This window comes from Arvicanthis niloticus, chromosome 15 (genome assembly GCF_011762505.2).
Source record: "Arvicanthis niloticus isolate mArvNil1 chromosome 15, mArvNil1.pat.X, whole genome shotgun sequence".
NCBI lineage: Eukaryota > Metazoa > Chordata > Mammalia > Rodentia > Muridae > Arvicanthis > Arvicanthis niloticus.
The window spans coordinates 22,119,254-22,141,225 of record NC_047672.1 but is presented as its reverse complement, the minus strand read 5'-3'; the positions used below and the strand labels follow the sequence as shown (position 1 = coordinate 22,141,225).

General features: G+C 47.1%; 2 protein-coding genes across 3 annotated transcripts in view; one reads left to right on the top strand and one right to left on the bottom strand.

Annotated features, from left to right (window-relative positions):
* Nucleotides 1–9,266, top strand: part of Ephb6 (EPH receptor B6) — a 17,891-nt gene extending 8,625 nt beyond the window's left edge. Inside the window, exons 5-18 of the mRNA XM_034519194.3 lie at nucleotides 3–765; nucleotides 1,392–1,547; nucleotides 1,832–2,182; nucleotides 2,372–2,496; nucleotides 2,683–2,845; nucleotides 3,197–3,311; nucleotides 3,559–3,611; nucleotides 3,780–3,899; nucleotides 4,001–4,248; nucleotides 4,528–4,701; nucleotides 5,202–5,351; nucleotides 5,577–5,770; nucleotides 5,893–6,048; nucleotides 6,160–9,266. Of these exons, the coding sequence (XP_034375085.1) occupies nucleotides 3–765; nucleotides 1,392–1,547; nucleotides 1,832–2,182; nucleotides 2,372–2,496; nucleotides 2,683–2,845; nucleotides 3,197–3,311; nucleotides 3,559–3,611; nucleotides 3,780–3,899; nucleotides 4,001–4,248; nucleotides 4,528–4,701; nucleotides 5,202–5,351; nucleotides 5,577–5,770; nucleotides 5,893–6,048; nucleotides 6,160–6,268 (2,877 nt within the window). The 3' untranslated portion in view covers nucleotides 6,269–9,266. The remainder of the gene's footprint in view (nucleotides 1–2; nucleotides 766–1,391; nucleotides 1,548–1,831; nucleotides 2,183–2,371; nucleotides 2,497–2,682; nucleotides 2,846–3,196; nucleotides 3,312–3,558; nucleotides 3,612–3,779; nucleotides 3,900–4,000; nucleotides 4,249–4,527; nucleotides 4,702–5,201; nucleotides 5,352–5,576; nucleotides 5,771–5,892; nucleotides 6,049–6,159) is intronic.
* On the bottom strand, nucleotides 6,822–21,972 carry Trpv6 (transient receptor potential cation channel subfamily V member 6). Of its 2 annotated transcripts, XM_034519196.2 has the most exons (15): nucleotides 21,557–21,972; nucleotides 13,322–13,419; nucleotides 13,060–13,182; nucleotides 12,581–12,718; nucleotides 12,170–12,268; nucleotides 11,791–11,963; nucleotides 11,189–11,335; nucleotides 10,898–11,110; nucleotides 10,537–10,623; nucleotides 10,356–10,432; nucleotides 10,043–10,208; nucleotides 9,618–9,684; nucleotides 8,821–9,089; nucleotides 7,650–7,756; nucleotides 6,822–7,331 (listed from the first exon to the last, which is right to left on the bottom strand). In XM_034519196.2, the coding sequence occupies exons 1-15, from the start codon at nucleotides 21,682–21,684 to the stop codon at nucleotides 7,040–7,042; spliced, it is 2,184 nt and encodes a 727-aa protein (XP_034375087.1). In that variant the 5' UTR covers nucleotides 21,685–21,972; the 3' UTR covers nucleotides 6,822–7,039. The 2 variants fall into 2 exon arrangements, with proteins under 2 accessions (XP_034375087.1, XP_076769588.1); XM_076913473.1 differs by lacking the exons at nucleotides 13,322–13,419; nucleotides 21,557–21,972 and having other exon boundaries at nucleotides 12,581–12,713.

The following is a 21,972-nucleotide window of genomic DNA, read 5'->3' as shown; positions in this document are numbered from 1 at the left end:
AGTGGGATGAGGTGAGTGTTCTAGATGACCAGCGCCGTCTGACTCGGACCTTCGAAGCATGCCACGTCGCAGGGGTCCCTCCTGGATCTGGCCAGGACAATTGGCTGCAGACACACTTTGTGGAGCGGCGAGGGGCCCAGAGGGCACACATCCGTCTTCACTTCTCTGTGCGAGCCTGTTCCAGCCTGGGTGTGAGTGGGGGTACCTGCCGAGAAACCTTCACCCTTTACTACCGGCAAGCTGATGAGCCAGACAGTGCTGACAGTATTTCGGCCTGGCACCTCAAACGCTGGACCAAAGTGGACACAATCGCAGCAGATGAGAGCTTCCCTGCCTCCTCTTCTTCTTCCTCGTGGGCTGTGGGACCCCACAGGACTGGTCAGCGGGTGGGACTACAGCTGAACGTCAAAGAGCGCAGCTTTGGTCCTCTCACGCAGCGCGGCTTCTATGTGGCCTTCCAAGACACAGGGGCCTGCCTGGCCCTTGTGGCAGTCAAGCTTTTCTCCTACACCTGTCCCTCCGTCCTCCGTGCCTTTGCCTCTTTTCCCGAAACGCAGGCCAGTGGAGCTGGAGGTGCCTCCTTAGTGGCAGCTGTGGGAACCTGTGTAGCTCATGCAGAACCAGAGGAGGATGGCGTAGGAGGCCAGGCAGGGGGCAGCCCCCCAAGGTTACACTGTAATGGGGAAGGCAGGTGGATGGTCGCTGTGGGAGGCTGTCGCTGCCAGCCTGGACACCAGCCTGCTCGTGGGGACAAGCTCTGCCAAGGTGAGACGCCTTCCCACAAGCACTTGGCCCTGATTTCTCTCCTGAACACTGCAAATCTGGCTTTGTCCACAAAATATCTGAAATAAGCCACCTCAGGAAAGGTCCCATGTTCCCAACTTTACTTTCTATAGCGTACAGACTTGCTCCTTGTACTATTCCGAAATTTCTGTAGTTTTCTATATTTTGTGCCCTGAAACCATGGGTCCAAGGAGTGACAGAGAGCAAAAGTTGCTCCGTTCTTGGGCTATTTTATGTGGGCTCCTCTGTGCTCATAATCTACCTGCCTGGGAAGGATCCTTTGTAAGCAGGTGGCTGTGAGGCAGGTAGGCCATAGTAGCTGATAGGCTAACAAGACTATAGAGAGTTTATATATCCTGGCCAGTAACACTTACTTCTTCTGGGCTTGCCCTGCCCACAGCCCCCAGCACACACAACTATTCATAAGTGGAAATGAATCCTATCCCCTGACTGACTAACTAGATCTATGCGCCACAAAACAGGAGGTGGAGACTGGGTCTCAGGGGACCATCTCTGGGGAACAAAGGACACCTTATACAGATGACTTGAAACTCAGGGTGAGCGGATGAAGTAAACGTGGCACTTTATTCTCCCCTTTGCCTCTTTAGCCTGCCCTGAGGGATCCTATAAGGCCCTGGCTGGGAATGTTCCCTGCTCACCATGTCCAGCCCGCAGCCACTCTCCTGATCCTGCAGCCTCAGTTTGCCCATGTCTCCAGGGCTTCTACAGAGCCAGTTCTGACCCACCAGAGGCTGCCTGCACTGGTGAGTCTCAGTTCAGCTCAACACATTAAGTCAGGGAATGGGTGAGGATTTAGGGGTCCTGATTTAACACTGGGGATGAAAGTTCTTTGGAGTTCACCTGAATGACTTTGCATTTTCCTGTTTTCTTGGTCCCCTCCCCTCATGACCTGCACTCCTCTCTTTCTCTGTCTTTCTGTCTTTCTTTCTGGCCCCACTTTCTGCTCTTTTGGCCACACTTTCTGACGGCTTTCATTCCTAAATCACCTTCACCTCATAATCCCCACACCCCAAAACACCCCTTCCAGGTCCTCCATCGGCTCCCCGGGAGCTTTGGTTTGAGGTGCAAGGCTCAGCGCTCATGCTGCACTGGCGCCTGCCTCAGGAGCTGGGTGGACGAGGGGACCTGCTCTTCAATGTTGTGTGCAAGGAGTGTGGAGGTCACGGAGAGCCCAGCAGTGGGGGGATGTGTCGCCGCTGCAGGGATGAGGTGCATTTCGACCCCCGCCAGAGGGGCCTGACTGAGAGTCGAGTGTTAGTTGGGGGGCTCCGAGCACACGTGCCATACGTCTTGGAAGTGCAGGCTGTCAATGGGGTGTCTGAGCTCAGCCCGGACCCTCCCCAGGCAGCAGCCATCAATGTCAGCACCAGCCACGAAGGTGAGCTCCTTTCCTTCTCTTTAAGGACAGCTTGCTTCAGCTCCTCGGATCCCCTCTTCCCCATGCCTGCTTTCCAGCCAGCCTGCATTAGACATCACATTCTGAATTTTATCCCCTCCACCCTTGGGTGCTGCTCTCAGAGACTCCAGACCCCACCCCAACAATAATCCTCCACCCTGCACTTTTTAGTCCCTTCTGCAGTCCCTGTGATGCACCAAGTGAGCCGGGCGGCCAACAGCATCACAGTGTCCTGGCCGCAGCCTGAGCAAACTAACGGGAACATCCTCGACTACCAACTGCGCTACTATGACCAGGTGGGCAGGGAGTCAGGGCACCTCAGCAGAACTAGTGAAAGCCCCCAGCCACTACAACTCCAACCCTGCAAGGGCATGACTGTGGAGGAGGGCAAGAGGTGCCAAGAACCTGAGGCACCAGGGATATCACAAAGGTGAAGAGGGGATAAGCGGGGGCAAAATGAGTGAGTGATTGTTCTTCCCTAGGCAGAAGATGAATCCCACTCCTTCACTATGACCAGTGAGACTAACACTGCCACTGTGACACGGTTGAGTCCTGGCCACATCTATGGCTTCCAGGTGCGGGCACGGACTGCAGCTGGCCATGGCCCCTATGGGGGCAAAGTCTATTTTCAGACACTGCCTCAAGGTGAGAGGAAGCCCAGATGGGCATTTGGGTCCTGAGACACTCAAAGCCACAGATCTTATGCCATCACCCTCCAGACCAGAGTGTCTGGGAAAGGAGGGTGCTGTGGGTGACCCCTGACTTTAGACGTTGGATGAGTAGAGCGGGAGGCTGTGAATTAATAAGAGTGGGGTTGTAGGTACGAATGCATGTAGTGTGGACAGTTCTTGAATATGGAGAATTGGATGGATGTACAAGTGGATGAGTGTACACGTGACGTGTGCGTGTGGTGCTGTGGATGTCCAGGGGCATCAGAGGCATGTGGACACAAAGAAAGCCTGGCTTCTCCCTGTGACCCTACCACTGATCCCTCAGGTGAGCTGTCCTCCCAGCTTCCAGAGAAGCTGTCCTTGGTGATTGGTTCCATCCTGGGGGCCTTGGCCTTCCTTCTACTGGCAGCCATCACTGTACTGGCTGTCATCTTCCAGCGGTGAGGCCCCTGTCACTCCTATCCAACCTACCCCAGTACCATTCAAGTCCTGACAAACCCAGGAACCCCTGCAGCACTTCGCACATCCTTCTACTAGTTCATTGCAAAGGTGGGAAGGAGGGGCCTAGTAGTGTCCCCTCAATCCTTAGACCCACGGGCTGGAAAGCTGGCTGCTCGCCCAGGGTGTTTGGGGCCATGTAAGCCGATAGAAACAAGTGTCATTCTAGGCTATTGGTTTGCCTCTCAGGAAGCGGCGTGGGACCGGCTACACAGAACAACTGCAACAATACAGCAGCCCAGGTTGGGAATGGGAGAGGGACTGTGACTGGGATTGTGGGCTTGGAGCTAGGCAAATGCCTGGTGAGGAAGGGGCTCTTCCTCACCACCTGCCAGAGGTACAAGGGTGTGTCTTGGGTATTTGGGTACTCATGTTTGCAGCATAACTTCATAGCACACTGTACTCTTCAGGACTTGGAGTGAAGTATTACATTGACCCTTCCACATATGACGACCCATGCCAGGCCATTAGAGAGCTTGCTCGAGAGGTTGACCCTACATATATCAAGATTGAAGAAGTCATTGGGGCAGGTATTTAAGGGGAAAGAGGTGTCTGGGAGGGCCTAGTGATCCCTTCTTAGCACAGCTGAGCAGGTCAATACTTTTATCCATGCTGGTATTAATTCTTCCAGGTTCCTTCGGCGAAGTGCGTCGGGGCCGACTGCAACCCCGGGGACGGCGGGAACAAGCTGTGGCTATCCAGGCCCTGTGGGCAGGGGGTGCCGAAAGCCTGAAGATGACCTTTCTGGGTCGGGCAGCACTGCTGGGCCAGTTCCAGCACCCCAATATCCTGAGGCTGGAAGGTGTAGTCACTAAGAGTCGGCCTGTCATGGTGCTGACAGAACTCATGGAGCTTGGTCCCCTGGACAGCTTCCTTAGGGTCAGTTCTGCTCTGGTGAAGGAAGGTCTATGGGCTGAGGGAAGTTTGGAGCACTCACATTTTCCAGAAGACAGCCTTGTGTCTCTGTCCCATCTTCCATCATGGGATGGACCATCGTCCATCCTGGTCTTTCCATTCCTTCCTCCATCATGGTCTTCATCCTTCATTCACAAGCCATTTTGATTCCCAAATTTGCCCCCCCCCCAACTGCCCTCATTTGCTGATGTGTGTATTGCAGTGTGTCTACCCTGCTAGTGACCTCTATTCTCTGCTCTTCAGCAGCGAGAGGGCCAGTTCAGTAGCCTGCAGCTGGTGGCCATGCAGCGGGGTGTGGCTGCTGCCATGCAATACCTGTCCAGCTTTGCCTTTGTTCACCGAGCGCTCTCGGCCAGAAGTGTGCTAGTGAATAGCCACCTGGTGTGCAAGGTGGCCCGTCTTGGCCACAGTCCTCAGGTGAGCTCAGGGCCTTCGAGGGTCAATGCTCTTCACCAGGTGCTGGGGGGGGAAAGCTAGAATATGGGATGGGTGCTCCAGGTGGGATATCATGGTTCCTGGGGGTTAGGGACTCGGTCATGCAGTGAGGAGAGAAATGCCTGGTCCAAGGCCAATTAAGGAGCTTAAAAAGCCAAGAAAAAAAAAAAGGGAAGCATAGGAGACTAACAAAACTAGTGCCAGTTCCTCCTTGCTGTCAATGCAGAGGTCATGCAGGCTGCGGAGTCAGCATAGTGATATTAAAAATCCGAGTGTTCCACTCAAGCCCCACGACCTTGTGCAGTTTTATATTCTCGAAGCCTTGATTCTACATCTTGATGTGTATCTGCTCTTCAGGATGGCTAAGGGACTTGAATAAGATGCTGATGGGAGACTCCCACGACATCCAAGCATATAAGTTGCCCAATGAATCTGACACTCACTGGGGTTATTATTAGTTTACCTCTCGTTCTTCTCTTTAGGGTTCAAGTTCCTTGCTTCGCTGGGCAGCTCCAGAGGTCATTACGCATGGGAAATATACAACATCCAGCGATGTCTGGAGCTTTGGGATACTCATGTGGGAAGTGATGAGCTATGGAGAACGGCCCTACTGGGACATGAATGAGCAGGAGGTGAATCTGACATAGGTGTTTGCTGATTTCCCCCTCTGATCTCATATCCTAAGCCCACCCTTTTCGGAGCCATTCTATTCTAAGGTCTTGTGACTGGAGCATTCCATATTTTATAATTCCCTTTCCACCACAGCTTCATGCTGTAGCCAACCTCAGCCCATTCTCTACTCTTCTAACACTCGTACCAGCAATAGCTTCTCAACACGTGTTTCTCTTGACCTGCAGGTACTAAACGCAATAGAGCAAGAGTTCCGGTTGCCCCCACCTCCAGGGTGCCCCCCTGGACTACATCTACTGATGCTAGACACTTGGCAGAAAGACCGTGCCCGTCGGCCTCATTTTGACCAGCTGGTAGCTGCATTTGACAAGATGATACGAAAGCCTGATACTCTCCAGGCTGAAGGGGGCTCCGGGGACAGGTCTGAAGCTTGGGGCAGGAGCCTGGGAAAGCCAGGGAGGGTGGATAGAAACCAAAAGGAAAATTGAGCAAAGAGAATAAGATGAAGAAGAAACCTGACTTGCTTGCTCCTCCCTACCTTAGGCCTTCCCAGGCTCTTCTGAATCCTGTGGCCTTGGACTTTCCTTGCCTGGACTCTCCCCAGGCCTGGCTTTCAGCCATTGGACTAGAATGCTACCAGGACAACTTCTCCAAGTTTGGCCTTTCCACCTTCAGTGATGTGGCTCAGCTCAGCTTGGAGTAAGCAGGGTTGGTGAGGTGGGAGGGTGAACATTCTGGGCCCCAGGCAAGGGGGTACATCTGGGATATTAAAGACGCTGGTCCAAGTCTGATCCACTCCTTCTCCACCAGAGACCTGCCAGGCCTGGGCATCACCCTAGCTGGCCACCAGAAGAAACTACTGCACAACATCCAGCTCCTCCAGCAGCACCTGAGGCAGCCAGGCTCAGTGGAAGTGTAAAGCCTGGTCAGGAATCTGTGAGCCGCTGATGCCCCAACCCAGTCCTGGCCATTGGGTGGAGGGGGGACGTGTGAGACTGAGCCAGGCTCTCTTCCAGCTTCCATGCCTGTCACATTAAACCCAGCCCTCTTGGACATTGCACCCCCAAATCCTGCTCTTCCAACATCCTCCCCCATATTAAAGGGAAAGAAGGGAATTTACAAGTTGAGGTGTGTCCATGCCTCAGTCTGCAAAGAAGGGTTAGGGAGGCCTTGGAGGAGGAGCAGAGCGGCATGACAGGGTGGGCCAGTGCTTAAGTTCACTGAAACAGAAAGGGAGCTGGGTGGGGATCAGGAAATGACTTTATTGGAGGGTGGCAAGGCTCAGCCTAGCTTCCCCACCCCTAGACTGGTGCCTGTATCTCTCCATCACACGCCTTCCCACAATCTCAGTGTTCTCCATCAGTCGTCTGGAGTACTCTAGGAAGAGTTTTGTGCCCTTCCACTTATTAGACCTGGGTGGAGACAGGTGCCTGAGATAGGAAGCCTGTCTTTAAAGTGCTCTGGTGTGCAGGGGAGTTTCCATAAGAGAACAAGGAATGCTTGGTTGAGGCAAGGACCACAGAGTCTTCTTCCTTTTGCCCCAAGATGAAGGAGTTGTGAAGCCCTGGACCATTTATTCCCAGTGTACATTCCTTGGTATGTTCCTCCCACTTCTCCCTTAGACTTGCAGGATGACTTCTAGTTTTCAACTGTCTTTCATTCTCTTTTGATGCTTGGTGAGAGCCAACGTTCAGATCTGGTACTCCCAGCCCTCCCCATCTTCTAGGCCTCTGTTGATTATCCCTTTCAGGTCCTTCCTCAGGGCCCCTTGTCGAAGCCTTTCCCAATTGGTGCTGCTTCGGGAAGTACTTCGAGACACTGAGGGTGTAGGGAAGGACAGATAGGCACCAAAGGGACGTGCCATCTCCAGTTTTTCTCCTGAGTCTTTTTCCAAGTCCTCAAAGTCGAGGCCTTCTTGTTGCTGGAAGGCCCGGGCATAGCGGCGGATGCGTTGTCTGTTAAGATCTTGCCTATCTTCTACCCTAGAAAGAGTGGATGGAGGGATTACTGAAAAGAAGATCCAAGTTCAATACTTGTCATCCAGCCCCACCCGTGGTGAATGTTCTATGCAGCCAGTGTGGGGACGAGGAGCACCAACCCCTCAGCAGCCAGGGCTCAGACAGCTGCAGGCTCTGTTCTGGTAATGCTTCAGGGCCCAAGCTCAAAACTGAGTCTTGTCCTTAGTAGCCACACTTAAGACAATGAACATGAAGTCTAGAAAGCATACAGACCTCTACAGAGCTTCTAGGAACAAGAGAAATCATCTAAAGTGAGTGTTTAGGGAATGCCACATCACTTACCTCAAGAACCAGCGGTCCCCAAGACCATACTCTCGCCCACATATCCCAGAGCGAGGCCACAGGCAGCGAGGCAGCTTCCGCTCTAGCATCACAGTGGTGGCCACAACCTTTATTTACGTATAGAAAGGGAAGTCAGAGAGGAGGTCAGGTACCCATTGAGAAGGGCAGGGAGAGGAGCAGAGGCCAGGCAGAGGGAAGGCAAATTAATAATGGAGAAACTCAAGGACTTATGGCTTTCTAGAAGTGGAAGCAAGTCCCCAAACCAAGATGGCAGTATGAACTTAATAGAGTCTCTTCTGTGGAAGAGAATGGGTGGAACTTGAGCCCCACAATTCTTTATCCTATAATTTGAAAGCCACAGTAAAACCATGTGAGGTACAGGAGACATCTAAGAGGTTCTCAGGAGAGACCTTGATCTTAGGTACAGGCAAGAACCTGGAAAGCATAAAGGAGCTTCACAGGTTTCAGAATATTTTGACCCTGCATGCGTAAAGTGATTGCAAAATATAAACATCCAACTTGGAAACCTAATATCCACGTATTTTCAAGAGATTTCTTTCAGCAAACCCTTCTTAGCTAGCTTACGATTTTACTCCGTTTCCACACATCACAGTTAAATGCTTTCCAGGGTTTTAGAGTTCCATTTTTATTTTGCTTAAATTATTTTTGGTGAGATAAATTCTTTTCCAGGTATATTTTTAAATGGGTACTTGAGTCATCTCATTGTCTTTTATGTATGCCCATCATAATGATCTGACTGAAGATAGCTTCTGCTGCTAAAGAGAGGTTTTTTTTTTTTTTATGTCATTATTTATAACACTTTCAATTTTTCTGGGTCAAATTTTGCAGGCTTCAGTGTGTTCAAGCAGGCTAGATAGTTCCATTCTTACTTGGAAGCAAAACTGACCAAATATAGTTTTAGCCATTTGTTCACTGTATTTCTAGAAAAGACCAAGGATTTAATTGTTGAGAAAACTATACAGAATCCTTCTCAACGTTTCCAGAAGTGCTCTTTGTTGCTAATTAAATCCACCTGAACATGTTTCATTATTTTATAACTTGTGCAAAAACCAATCCAAACACACATGGAGTAAAAATGGCTCCTTTTATCCGAGCATGGCCCGTTTCAGGAGGTAGATGCAGTAATCCTCCTAGCCACCAGAGGGCTCACCTGTGCTCTCCAGAGCTCATCTCGCTCATGGGCAACTCTCCAGTGAGTGTCACCCATCATGGCAATGAGGAGGTTGAGCATGAGCAGTGTGGCGATGATGGCAAAGGCCGCGTAAGTGATGCTGTACATGAAGGGCAGATCCACATCGTAGTTGGCAGGGCCGTCGATGATGGTGAGGAAGAGTTCAAAGGTGCTGAATAGTGCCATGGGGTAGTCATAGAAATGGCCCAGCTCATCAGGGTCCTCTGTCTGGAAGATGATATAAAAGGCTGCTCCACCCAAGGGGTGAGAGTTACTATGGCAACTGTATCATGAATAGCCCACCACTTGTTGTTCGTTTACATTTTATTCCCTTCATCTCATATGAAGTGGTCTCAACTCTAAACGATACATCGTAAATTATTTCTTTCATTTTCTGAGATGATAATAAAATTACTTTATTTCTCTCCCTTTTTCTCCTTTCAGACTCTCCTATATACCCCTTCTTAACAAATTCATGGCTGTAGTTTTTGTGTGTGTGTAGGGCTGAGGCTCCCTGAGCTTCCCCTGCTCACACTAGCGCATTTATCACAGTTATCCTTGATAAGCTCAAAACTGATCAATCTTAAGTAATTATGCTCCACTGTTTTTACAAGACTCGTGTTCCTAGCCTGTCCCTGACACTACTGTCCTTCACTTCTGAGCAGTATCCCACCTTTCAGACATTTCCTGGCCTCCCAAGTTCAGTGTGAAGATTTCTGTATCCTCTAAGCTCCTTGCAGTCCTTTCCTCCCACAGATTCCACCTAGGTGATTTACCTGAAGCAAATCCCAGGATCACCACAGCCATCAGCCAGCAGAATCGCATCAAGTCACCAAAAATCATCTACAAAGAGGAGGAGGAGGAGGCAGAGAACACTACCTTTAGAGCAATTACCCACCTGACACCAGCAAGTCTAACCCTAACCGTCTGCTGGCTCCATATACCAGAATGGGTTGGCAAACTATGCCTGCCCACTAAGTCTACCTGCCCTGTTTTGGTGAGGTTCTTAAACTAAAGATGATTTAAAAGCTTATAAGAGGACTTTACACTCTTTCAAGGAAAGACAGTGGGAAAAAAAAAACATATAAAAAGAATGTCAGAGTCACAACACCTGAAATATGTACTGCCCGCCCTTCTGGAAAGGTGTTTACTTAGCCTTGGTCCGAGCCTCTTTATTAGGAAGCATGGGGGAGGAACTGACCTTCTGGATCATGATGGTGAAGGGACCCAGCATTTGGAATCCTCTGGCAAAGTACATGACATTGCACCAGCCCAACACCAGAGCAAAGGACATGGGCACCACTTCTCCATCTGCACTGGTGAGCCGCATCACCATGGTCACCAGCACCATGAAGGCATAAGTGATACTGGGTGGAAGAAAAGAGTGGGTGTAATGAGAAAGAAGCCAGGCTCATCCTGGGGACCTAGCATCACAGAGAGACCTCAAGAGATAAGGGAAGATGGGGATGCTCTAATGAGATGAAGGATGGAAATGAGATGAAGGAGACACTCACATGATGACATGGAATGGCCCCCCAAGAATGGTCTGCCCAAAGAATCGGGTGACCCCCAACCTGAAGATGTCTGGAATCTGGAAAGAAGTCAAAGAAACACAAAGGCACTTGTAGACCAGAGTGCAGACTGGGCCCCTGGATCAGATAGCCAGCCTCCACAAGGATTCTAACCACACCTCACCTCCACCAGCAGGATGATCACAGCCCCAACGATGCTCACCAGCTCCCCCACCAACCGGAGATCATCCTGGGGGGTCACATAGGCCTCCTAGGGAGGAAGAAATGTTGATAAATCACCTGTCTCTGTCTGACATCTAGTATTGGAGGTCCCTGGCTCTTTTTTTTCCCCATCAGATTCAGCTAGTCTCAAACTCTGCTCCTAGAATAAGAATGTATGTGTCTCTGTATATGCAATGTGGACCCTGCGCCCTCTTAGGAGAGATCTAGACGAGAGAGGAAATGCTGGTGTGGAGTCAGGAAAGTGGGACAGTGCTTTGAAAAGCAAATTCCTAGTGTATTATCTGTCACTACCAGGGTACCACCTGAAGGAGCTTCTGCTGCAGGAGGGTGTTGTCCCGGGGGTTGGTGCGGTTAGTGATCCTGGGCTTGAGTGGGCGGTAGACACAGCACATGGTAAAGCAGATGATGTATAGCACATAGACGGCACCCAGCACACAGAAGTAGGGCCGCCCATACCTCTTCCACTTGAGGCTCACCAGTTCCTTCACGGGTGTCTGGTCCAGGATCTGGCGAGCCTGCAACAGAAGGAATAGCAAAGTATTTCCACAACCCTATCAGCCCCTCACCAAGGCCTGTGCTGTGAAAGACTGTACCTCTCGCTTCTTGGTAGTAACAATAAGTTCCAGTAGGGATTGATCATCTCCTGAGGAGTCAATCTCAGTGAGGTCATAAAGTGTGGAGGTCAATGGGCCATATGTCCACTGGATGTGTTTTCGCTTCTGCATCAGGTGTTGGAACATCTGAAAGGGAGTTGAGATAGTCAGGACCCGCAGCTGAATGGAATAGCACAGCCCAGAAGGAAAGGACTAGAGAAGAAGGTGTTTTCTTTCTCTTAAAGACCACATCCTTTGGAAGAACAAGAACTCATGCCACACAAAATTCTAGATTTATCTTGCACTTGGAATCATTCCAGAGCCTGGAGATATGAGGGGATTGTCAGGTTTCTTCTGGAAAGAACAAATTGGCTCGGGCACTGCAGAAAATCTCAGCATGAGGTCTAGACTACATGAATTCTCAGTACTTCACTTGGAGTAAAAAAAGCAGGGAAAAAAGGGGGGGGTGACAGGGAGATGAAAACCATAGGTTGAAACAGATCCTAATTAAAACTGAGAATGGGATCTGAAGTGTGTTTTCAGTTTTCTTCCCAGTAATGCCAAACGAGGGTCATTAAAGACCCCTTAGGGTAGGATCTCACCACAATGTTGCCTTCCACCCCAGCCAGCTTGAAAGGGGTGAGTCCCTGGTTATTGGGCACAAGTTCCAAGGACTTCAGGTGGTCTCCCCCATCATAGGACAGTAGCAGGTTGTACATCTGGCAGGCAAAGGTTTTGTTGGGCTGCAGGATGAGTATGTGTAGGACTGTATTTCCTGGGGAGAACAGAGGCTGCCATCAGTTTCCCTGATGACTCATTCTCCATCCGAGTGTTTCTCTCTCCCCTGATATCACATACACACGTGTGAACATGCATGTGCACACACACACACACACACACACACACACACACACAGAAAGACATGGAGACAGAGACACACACAGAGAGAATCCAGCACTTCCTCTTCATCACTGCTCTTACCTAGGGAGTCCTGGGCCCGGATGTCAGCTCCGTTCTCAATGAGCAACCTAACTATCTCCTCACTACCCACACAGGCAGCAAAGGACAAAGGATGCTCTCCTGTGGACACAAAGAAATTCACGGTAGGAGACAGCAGGATTAGCCTATGATGAGAGGGTTATCTGACCTCCAGGCCCACAACTGCCTCCTTGATCCCATATCTCAGCTTGTGACTTGGGATCATTTGACCAATATAAACCTCAGAAAAGACCAACACTGAATGTTATGAGGGAAACTTGCCCCTGCCTCTAAGTTTTACAAACACTGCTCTCCCAATCCCCCATAAGATATAACCAAGGCATGGCTCTTCTTTAGCCTTCCCTCTTTACCCACTGCCCCACTCTCTTCCTCTAAGCCTTCCCGGGCTCTTACCATAGTAAATGAGATTGTGAGGCCTGTAGTGGAAGACAGAGCCTGTAGCTCTGGCAGAGACACTGGCCCCCCGGGCAAGCAGAGCACGGACCAAGTTCACATTCTGGTTTATTACTGCAATGTGCAGCGCAGTCTGACCTGACCAAGAGAGAATTATGAGTTGTATATTTGTTCTCAGGACCCTGAAGGAATCCCTTCTGTGTGTCCCCATAGTTTCCTTTGTGTTGCCATCTGGGGTGAATGAGAGAGACCCTGTGGGTGTTAGAAGTTCCCAGGGGATCCTTTTGTTCTCTCTATTCAATTCTGCTCCTTCTCTGGGGCTCTGGACCAGATGTAATGAGTTGTCATCAGGACTTAGTCAAAAGACAGCTTGGTGACTAGTAATAAAGACTAGGGATCTTCAGAAAATTTCTCTGCTTCCCTAAGTTATCGACTTGAAATTGTTGGAAAACAGCTCACCATCCTTCTTCGGGCCTCACCTTCATATAGCTCGGAAGTCATGGGCTCAAAGACGAGTTCTGGGGCAGCCTCCATTAGCACCATGGCAGCCTCCAGGTTATCGTAGAGAGCTGCTATGTGGAGAGCAGTTTCCCCCATGGCTCCTAGCATTAGAGAGGGAGAAAGAACATATAATGTCTTTGAGGCAGTCAATGGAGGAAAAGAAAACAGACTCTAGGTCTTGGGGATCTCTCTAGGATGGGGGACTAACCTACAGACCAGTTCTAGAATTCTGCTGCATACCTCTCTGGTGCACCTCACATCCTTCAAACTTCAGCAGCTTGCTCAGAGCCTGGATATCGTTTTCTTTGGCAGCTAGAAGAAGAGGTGACTCCCAGATCCTACCAGGAAAGGGAAAAAGAAAGGTGATAACAGTGAACATACCCAGCTGCAGGACACGTTATAAAGGCTTCACTCGGCCGTGTGTGTCTCAACAACAATGGATGGAAAGGTTCCTGACCCCAGGCAGGTGGGCCCATTACAGTGTAAGGGTCACCAACTATTTTCTCCCAATTATTCCGTTCACATAAACTGACTTTGCCCATTTAGCCTTTTAAAAAGAGTGCTTTAACTAGTTTTCTATCCCATAGTACTGAAAATACTGGAAATAAGAAAATACAGGACATAATAAAGGATATACTGCTATGTAATATATAGTATAATATGATATATATTATATTTTATAACATAAAATATATAATGTAATGTTATATAATACATTTATTATATTATATATACAATAATATAATTTATATTACATTATGTAATTATAATGTATACATATTCCATAAGGATATATAAATACAATATATAAATATTTATATAAATACATAATTGTGTATGATATATATACATATATATATATATATATATATATATATATATAGTCTGTGCACATGAGAAGAGACCAAGAAAGGAGGAGTTTTGTTCAAGTATACAGTATACATTCACTCCATGACCTGATCATGCCTGGAGTGGTCTTATTCTGAAATCAGAAGTGCCCTAAGATTGCCCTGCATGATAAGCATTGTTTTCTATGTACTAGAGGTATAAGGAGTTCCTCCCTCATATTTGTGGAGGAAGTCGGCATGCAGAGACTGATGATTTTTTGTTTTTGTTTTTTTCTGTTACAAGATGCTATTTGACTTTCAGTGCGAGATATTTGATTCCTCCACTTTGCCCTGTTCTCTAGCAGTATCTTCAGGACTCAACCTAAAACCAGCAATGGCCCTTGTGAGAAATCTTGGCTCCAGGCAGTGGTCATTCATATCTCCCACTTTCTCCTCTCACATCTTAATGTCTACATTTTTTTTTCTTTCATAAATCCGAAATCCTACGGGGGAATCAGCATCTTATGCAAATTAATTTGAAATTTCAAGTCTCAGATTACCCTTGGGCCTGAACATGTCCAGGTCTGCAGCTTGGGAAGAGTCCCAGTGGATTCTTGTGAAAATGAAAACTCAGAAATCCAGTCAAGAGTTACTGAGTGTGGTCCGTGCATGTGAAATTGTTGAAGTAATAAATCCAAAGAATGCCTTGGAATCCCAACCTCTAAAGAACACATTTTAAACCTGAGGAAGTCAAGTCATCTGGCATTATCAGACCCTGTCTAAAAATGTAAGGCCTAGGGCCTTAGGTGCTGCTTCGTGTCTACCATTAATTAGTACCTGTGAAGACATAAGCGGCGGCCAACAATGGCTGATGAGGGGAAGGAAGTAAGGAATCTACTTTAGAGAATCCATGTCTTGAATTTCATGGGGACATGACTGTTCTCATTTCCCCCTTCCATTCCTTCTTGAATGCATCCAATTTGGAATTTAGATCCTCCCTCAACTCCCAGCCCCCATGATTTCCTTACTTATTATTTTACTTCTATGTGATTTACATGGCTCTGCAAATCACCTCTGTAGTCTGATCCCAACTAAAACACATGGCTCTGATTTTACTGAATTTTCCTTTCACCTTGGAGCAATTTGTCCTTTCCACAGGAGTAAAACCAATTGTTATGTTTATCCATAGATAGCCGATTAATTGACATACAAAAGGTTCTGTACAAGAGCTGGCATTCTACAGTGTTGGCAGTGGTAAGAAGCTAACTGCAAAGCTGGGAGTGGAAACGTGATAAAGAGTAGAAAGGGACTTCTATTTCCTTCAACTGTAACCCCAGCTCCCTCATAGGCCCATGGACAGCAACCAGGTTCAGTCAATCATTTTCCATTCTGTCTCCATTTGGTTCTTTCTCTTTTGTTGCTACAAACGCTCACTAATTCACATCTTTATTCTCAGGATTAACAAGACATCCAGTTGGTTTCCCCGTGCCCTACTTTTACCCCTAGTCCATCGTTATTTATGCTGTCAAGAGAGTCTTTCTAAATGGCGATGCAGTCACAGCTTACAGAAAGCCGACAGCTCTCTCAATGCCCAAGGATAAGGAACACAGAGGCCCTTCACGGTCTTTGTGCAACTATTTTTCCATTCTGTGATCCTCCCCCTCACTCCTTACACCTGGCATTTCAGTCTCACCACAGGCCTCAGCCCCACAGAGCACACCGTTCTCGCTGGGCCTGTGCCCACAAGACTGCTTCTTCCTGAATCCACTCCCCTCACCCAGTGATTGTCCATTGTGCATTCTGCACTTCTGTGCCCAGCAAAATCACCTAGTGTGCTATGGATACTCACTACGATCGTTGTCGGATGGATGAATCAGCGGTGGTGCCAAGGTGGCTTTACTCCCCCTCCTTGTTGACTTTATCTACCACCCCCTAAGCCAACCTTAAATAAACATAGAATCGAAATGAGAAGCAGGGTTTGACTTGAAAACACTGCTGCAAGTTTTCTAATCTCTTCACCACAACCATGGCTCCAGCCATTTTCCCAAAGCTCTCTTACGTACGTATTTTAGAGTCAGCACTAGAATGTAGGGAAAACAATGCTTCCTACAACACACACACACATACACACACACACACACACACACACACACACACACACACACCCCGTCTCCACCACTACCACCACCACCACCCTCAAATATTTTTACTCTTTCCATTGGTCTTATATTTACTGTAACATATTATACTTCATGTTATAAATAAAATACGTTTCTTCCTCTACACTAGGAAATCACAGAGTTTCATTTTGTTCATGACACATCTCAGAAGCTGGCAACTGTCTCCCGTGAACCTCTCTATTTTCTATGTAATCTTTTCCCTTTGGTCTGTTTCTATTCTCATAGTCCTGGGAAAGACCAAAGGCTGTTACATACACTGGGAAAAGTTACATGATGCTCAATTAAGATTGAACCTTAATTATACAACTATTTCAGTATGACTTCATGTGTGTCCTTTGAAAATATAATGCATTTATACAACGTATTTTGACCATACCCATTCACAACTACCTCTCTCTAACTCTATAAATATATCCTATGAAATATTTTGAGACATCCCTATAGTAACAACTTATCCATTATTCATCAGAAAGTCAAATCAAAAGAAATGCCCCGTGTCTTATCTGGAAACTTAGTCAAACCACACCCCTGGTAAAGAAACAGCTTATAATCCAACTCAACAATGTTTGTAAGAAATGATCTTCGCTAGTTACAAACTCCAGAATTCAGTGAAATGAAGGAGGAGCCTGTCCCAGACTACTACTTGTAGTAACTACATAGGGCCACAAGGTGATAGCAGAGAAAGCCCTAATTCCCTAACATAGTTTTCCTCACAATTCCTGGGCTCCAAAAAGAAGTGCAAGGTATACCAAAGGATCTTATAGATTCTCTAACAGCAACTCATCATAGAAAGTTAGAGGACAACTAAGGGACAGGGGATAAAGGAAAGAGACAATGTTGAACATGCCACACAGGACCCACATTGGGCAGAATTATCCTGCCCAATGTGATAACCATGCCAGCATAGAGAAACCCTAATTAACAGGTGCAATTATTCATAACTTATTAAGAGAAAAAAAAATCTTCACATGAAGAGCAATTAAACTTCCATGGATATTATTTCCTAGTATCATACAAAATATTTGTAATAATTAAGATAAGTAAGAAAGAAACAAAAATGTGGAATCACGTAAACTGTAATGACAGAGTGACAAAAAGAAATGGGAACTATTGAAAACATGACTGATATTTCAAGGTTCTTCAATAGTTTGTTTTACTTGGTAATTGAGTCCAGTTCTGTGATAGCTTGAGGAAAACTCAGTTAATGGGGTTCTTGACACAAAATCTAGTGTATTGTTGTTGTTAGGGACATGTTAGTGTTTTCTTGTTTAAACCCAACACTGTGCCTCCAAAGTAAGAGTCATTGGTTTCCCTTCTCTATGACTTCTGCTTCCCAAACCCTTTGCTTCTGGTTTTTATGCACATATAAATCTACGCATGCCATGTACATGAGTCATGTTCTGTTGTTTATTCTGGGAAACAAGGAAGGATCCACTGAGTTTTAAGAAATGTTCAAATCAGAAGAGCAGCAATTTGCAGAAACACAATCTAATCTGTTCATGTAACAGATGGAGCCTCAGGGTGAATACTCTGAAGAGCTTTGTCCAAGCAGGTCAGAATCTGAGCTAAGACGAGTGCCTTGTTAGCTATTTCTCTGTCCTTCTTCTTTGTGTTAATTAGGGCTGGAAAAATGGGGGTCTCTGAGAATATACAGGAGTTTCTCTACAAATACCATTACAGATGACTGTAGGTGCCAGGGGGCTGTGAGGGATAATATTATGTGGTTACCAGGAACATCCATCTTCATTCTAACTGGATTCATTTCTATTAGGAGAAGATCATTGGCCCCACTGATTTTTGTCATCCTCAGTAGTTACCTTTTTAATAATATATTTTCTTTGTCGTGACCTCATTTGTTCAACGTGCCTTTCAGTTCCGGGGCAACATCACTTCATCCCATATTTGCTTTCCATAGCCATACAACCCCAGCTGAGTTCTCTCATTGTTTTTAACAGAAAGGAAACTGAGGCAGCAAAGAAGGTTAAATAACCGCCAGAGGATCACACAGGGTTAAAAGGCACACTAGATTACCAAGAACATAGCCCTAGGCACTTTCCACTAAATTATGTGGTTCTTCTAGTTTTTATGGCTCTTCCTGATTTTTCTTGAGAGGTCGGGGTCAGGCCCAGAGCAACGACCACAGATGAGAAAGATCAGTCATGTGTGGTAACATGGCATACACTGGGCACTCATGGGCCACCTCCCTCCAGCTGAGATAAGATGAGGAAGTCCAAATGTGGAGAACATGGCTCTTTCAAGATTTGGAACCAAGCTGGTTCTTAACTGCCACAACTCCTTTCCTTGGGCAAGTAAACACCGATGTGTGTATGTGTTTATCAAGGCAAGAATAGAGGCCTACAGAAGAGTGTCAGAGCTTAGCTTGCACAGAAACGTCACTTCATCTATATTATTTATACAGGTATCTACATAACCCAACTCACACATCCAGCACGACTCCCTGTCCTCCCAGGGACTGAAAATGCCAGCACAGTAGGGGTGGGAAGTCAGGTTGGGCAGCCTCCGTGAAGTTCTCAGCACACCCCACACCAGCAGAAATCAGATACCAGATAGGACAGTTTCTTTCTGTACTCCCTCGACACTTGTTTAAACCTTTGCATGACCTTCACTCATGCTTACCTTTAACCTAAGTATGGTTAGTCTTCCAGAATCTGTAGGACAGTGGTTCTAGACTATCCCACTCTGTACCAAACTTCATGCAAACTCAAGTCCCCTGCATGCAGGGATATAATATTTGTATATAGTTTATACATTCATAATGCACTTTAAGATTGTGACTATACTCTGTGGCCCAAGCTGGCCTGGAACTCACTGTGTAGTCCATGGTAAAGTTGTGACAACACTCCTGCCTCAGTCTCTCAAGTCCTGCGGTTACGAGTTAAAGCCACAATAGCCATCTTATTTTATTAACTTTTGGATTTTTGGAGACAAGTTTTTACTGTGAAATCTAGGGTGGCCTTGAGGTTTTCAGTCCCCTGCTTCAGTATTCTAACTACTGAGAGTATAGGCATGTACCACTTCTGTGACTTACACCTGTATACTTTAAATGATCTCTAGGTCACCAGTAATGCCTAATGGGATATAAATGCTCTCTAAATTGCTACTGTACCGTATTGTTTAGGAGTGATGACAGAGAAACAATGCTGTACATGTTAAATATTGATGTAACTACTGTGAGCCTATCTACATAGCACATGTAAGCAACAAAATAACTTTGTTGTCTTAGTATTTTTCTCTCTGAGTTTGATTTAATCTGAAGATATGTAGGGACAGCATGCACTTTGGTACACTTTGTCATCAGAACACAGGCTCCTTGAGAAGCACTGTATCAGGTTAATTTCCCACAAACCTAATGGAGTATGAGTTATACTCAATCGATGTTTAATGCATTGGATATACAGAAATGAGAAATTTCTGGCCAGAAAAAAAATAGTTTAGAAGAAAGGAGAAAGAGTTGAGAATTCAGTTAATATGGAATTAAACTGGGGAGCTGCATGATTAGGACCCAAGAGAAGTGGACACAGAGAAAGGCTGACTTCCCTCTGCTCACCTTACAGAGATCTTTAAAAAGCTTTGCCTTCTGGTGAGACCACATTTCATGTGAAATCCTACCTGGTCCTATTCCTAGAATTTCTCATTGGGCCTTCTCTCTTGAGCTATAACTTGCTATTGTGGAGATGACAGACTCTCCTTCCCTCCAAAGCCTATGTTTGACTTTATATCAGATAAACTAGGTGATGGTACCTATAGAAGATGAGATTCTTTCACCGTTCATGGTGCTTGTTTAAATGCTCACCCCCAAGCTTGTCTAATTTCTGCCATATCTTCCTTGCGTATATCTGATCTCTCAGGCCAAGAAACTCCTAGGAAATTTCAGTTTCTTCTGGAAAGTACCATCCAAAGAAGGCTACTACCATGGATACCAACTGTCTGGGAAGAAGAGGGTTAAGAAACTCTGGAAACAGATGTGGTGATCAGAAGAATGGGGTAGGAGAATCCTCTTACTGGTGGGAATAAGCCCTTTTAGCCTAACACTGCAGAGGAGGCCCATCTGAAGATAGGAAGAAATGGATGCAGATTAGATGTGGGCAAATAACATATGCTTAGCCAGGCTGTCTGCTCAGGCCCAACTCCTTTACTCTGTTCTTTTGGCATCAGAGATATAGGAACCTCATCTGCCCCTTTCAAATCTCATGAATTTTCTGCAGTCTGTGTCTGATGCTCCCAGCTACAGGGTCCTGAGAGTGGGAAGAGGAGAAGTGAAACCAATGAGGAATTATTCTCTAACAACAATGCCATTCTATTGTCCCAAGATGTCATCAGCCAGACATGTGCCCTACCCCCAACTCTCCCAGGCCTGGGGGGAGAGAGGTGGGTGGCTGCTATGAGAGACAGGAAAGCCACAGCTCCAAGAAGGGGCACATGCCAGCAGGGAATGTTTAATCAAAAGAATAGGAAATCCCAGGCAGCCTTGAGGCCAGGCTGAGACAAGCCCTGCATTCAGAGATGGAGAAAAACCTGAAGACAAAATCTTCACCCTTTCCTCTGGGAATACACTTTACCTGTTACCTGTCACTGAATTGCCTTGGAGGGAGGCCACAAAAACAGGACTTCCTTTTAGCATGTCACCAAACCGGTGGGGAACCCCACTGGCAATGTCAGAGAGAAGACAGCTCACAGGTTGGGCCCAAGATCCAGTGGATCACCTGTTTTCCTGCTATCAAAGCCAAGTCTAAGATTCTATGAGTCAGGAGTGGGTATCAAGTGAATAGAGGGAAGTTGTTAGCGGATAAAATCAAAATATGAAATTTTCTAATGGCTTAAACTCCAGCGTCTCCCCAGACTTTCAGAACCCCCTATCCTGAAAGACAACAGGATGAGCATCTTTGACATTGGGCCCTGGAGTTCATGCCAACCCATGAATAGAGAGGAAGACACTCTAGGTTGCAACTGTGCGTTCTTGGGGTCTTTAAAATCCTCAAGCAGCTGAGACAAACGCACAGGAATGACATGTTATTTTCACATTTCTGCCCATATTTTTTTATTGCTTTATTCATTCAATCACTCATTCATTTCCTCATGCATACTTATATATAAAATATGTTTCTGTCACAGTCCGCTGTAGGGGTATGGAGTACAGATACATAAGACATTACACTGCCACCATCATCTTTTGGGGAGAGGGCTCACAAACAACAGTGAGGTGCTTGCTACTGGGGGGTACTCATAAGAAACCTGCTGAAATGACTGAACAACTGTGCCAAGGCAACCTCCCACCTAACAACCTGACCAGCTAGCCTAACAGGCCAAGACTCAGGAGAAAGTGCTAACAAGGGGCACAGACTGTCCAGACTGGGCGCCAAGAGAAGACTCAAGCAAGCCAGGAGTGGGTGGAGTGTAATCCCTGCTGCTGCAGAGGTAGAAGACACAGAAGCAGATGGCAAACTTACCTCTTCTGCTGCAGCAGGTTCTGCTCGTCTCGGCTCTGAGCCCAGGACTCTTGTCTGTGGAACCATCTGCAGAACTTGTTCCATAAGCAGAGTATTAACCCCTTCTCCTTGGGCAGTGACCACCCCATGGGGTGGAAGGTTGGTTCCTTTGGGGGCTGAGGCTGATGCCAGACCCCAGCTGGGCTCGACCCTGGGGCCACATTGGCACCCCCAAGAGCCGGCCTGCCCTCTCTCTGTAGAGGTCCCGTCTCCTGTCTTCTGTCCCTTACTTCACCTGTGGAGCTGGTGAGGCTTCCCGTGGCTGCCCCTATGAGGCTGAAGAGCGCTCCTGCTTTGTTCCACTTGGCAGAGCTGGAAATCTGCTGGGCTTGTATATCTGGAGCTCCTGTTGGGAGTGAGCAGGAGCTGTGTGGGCA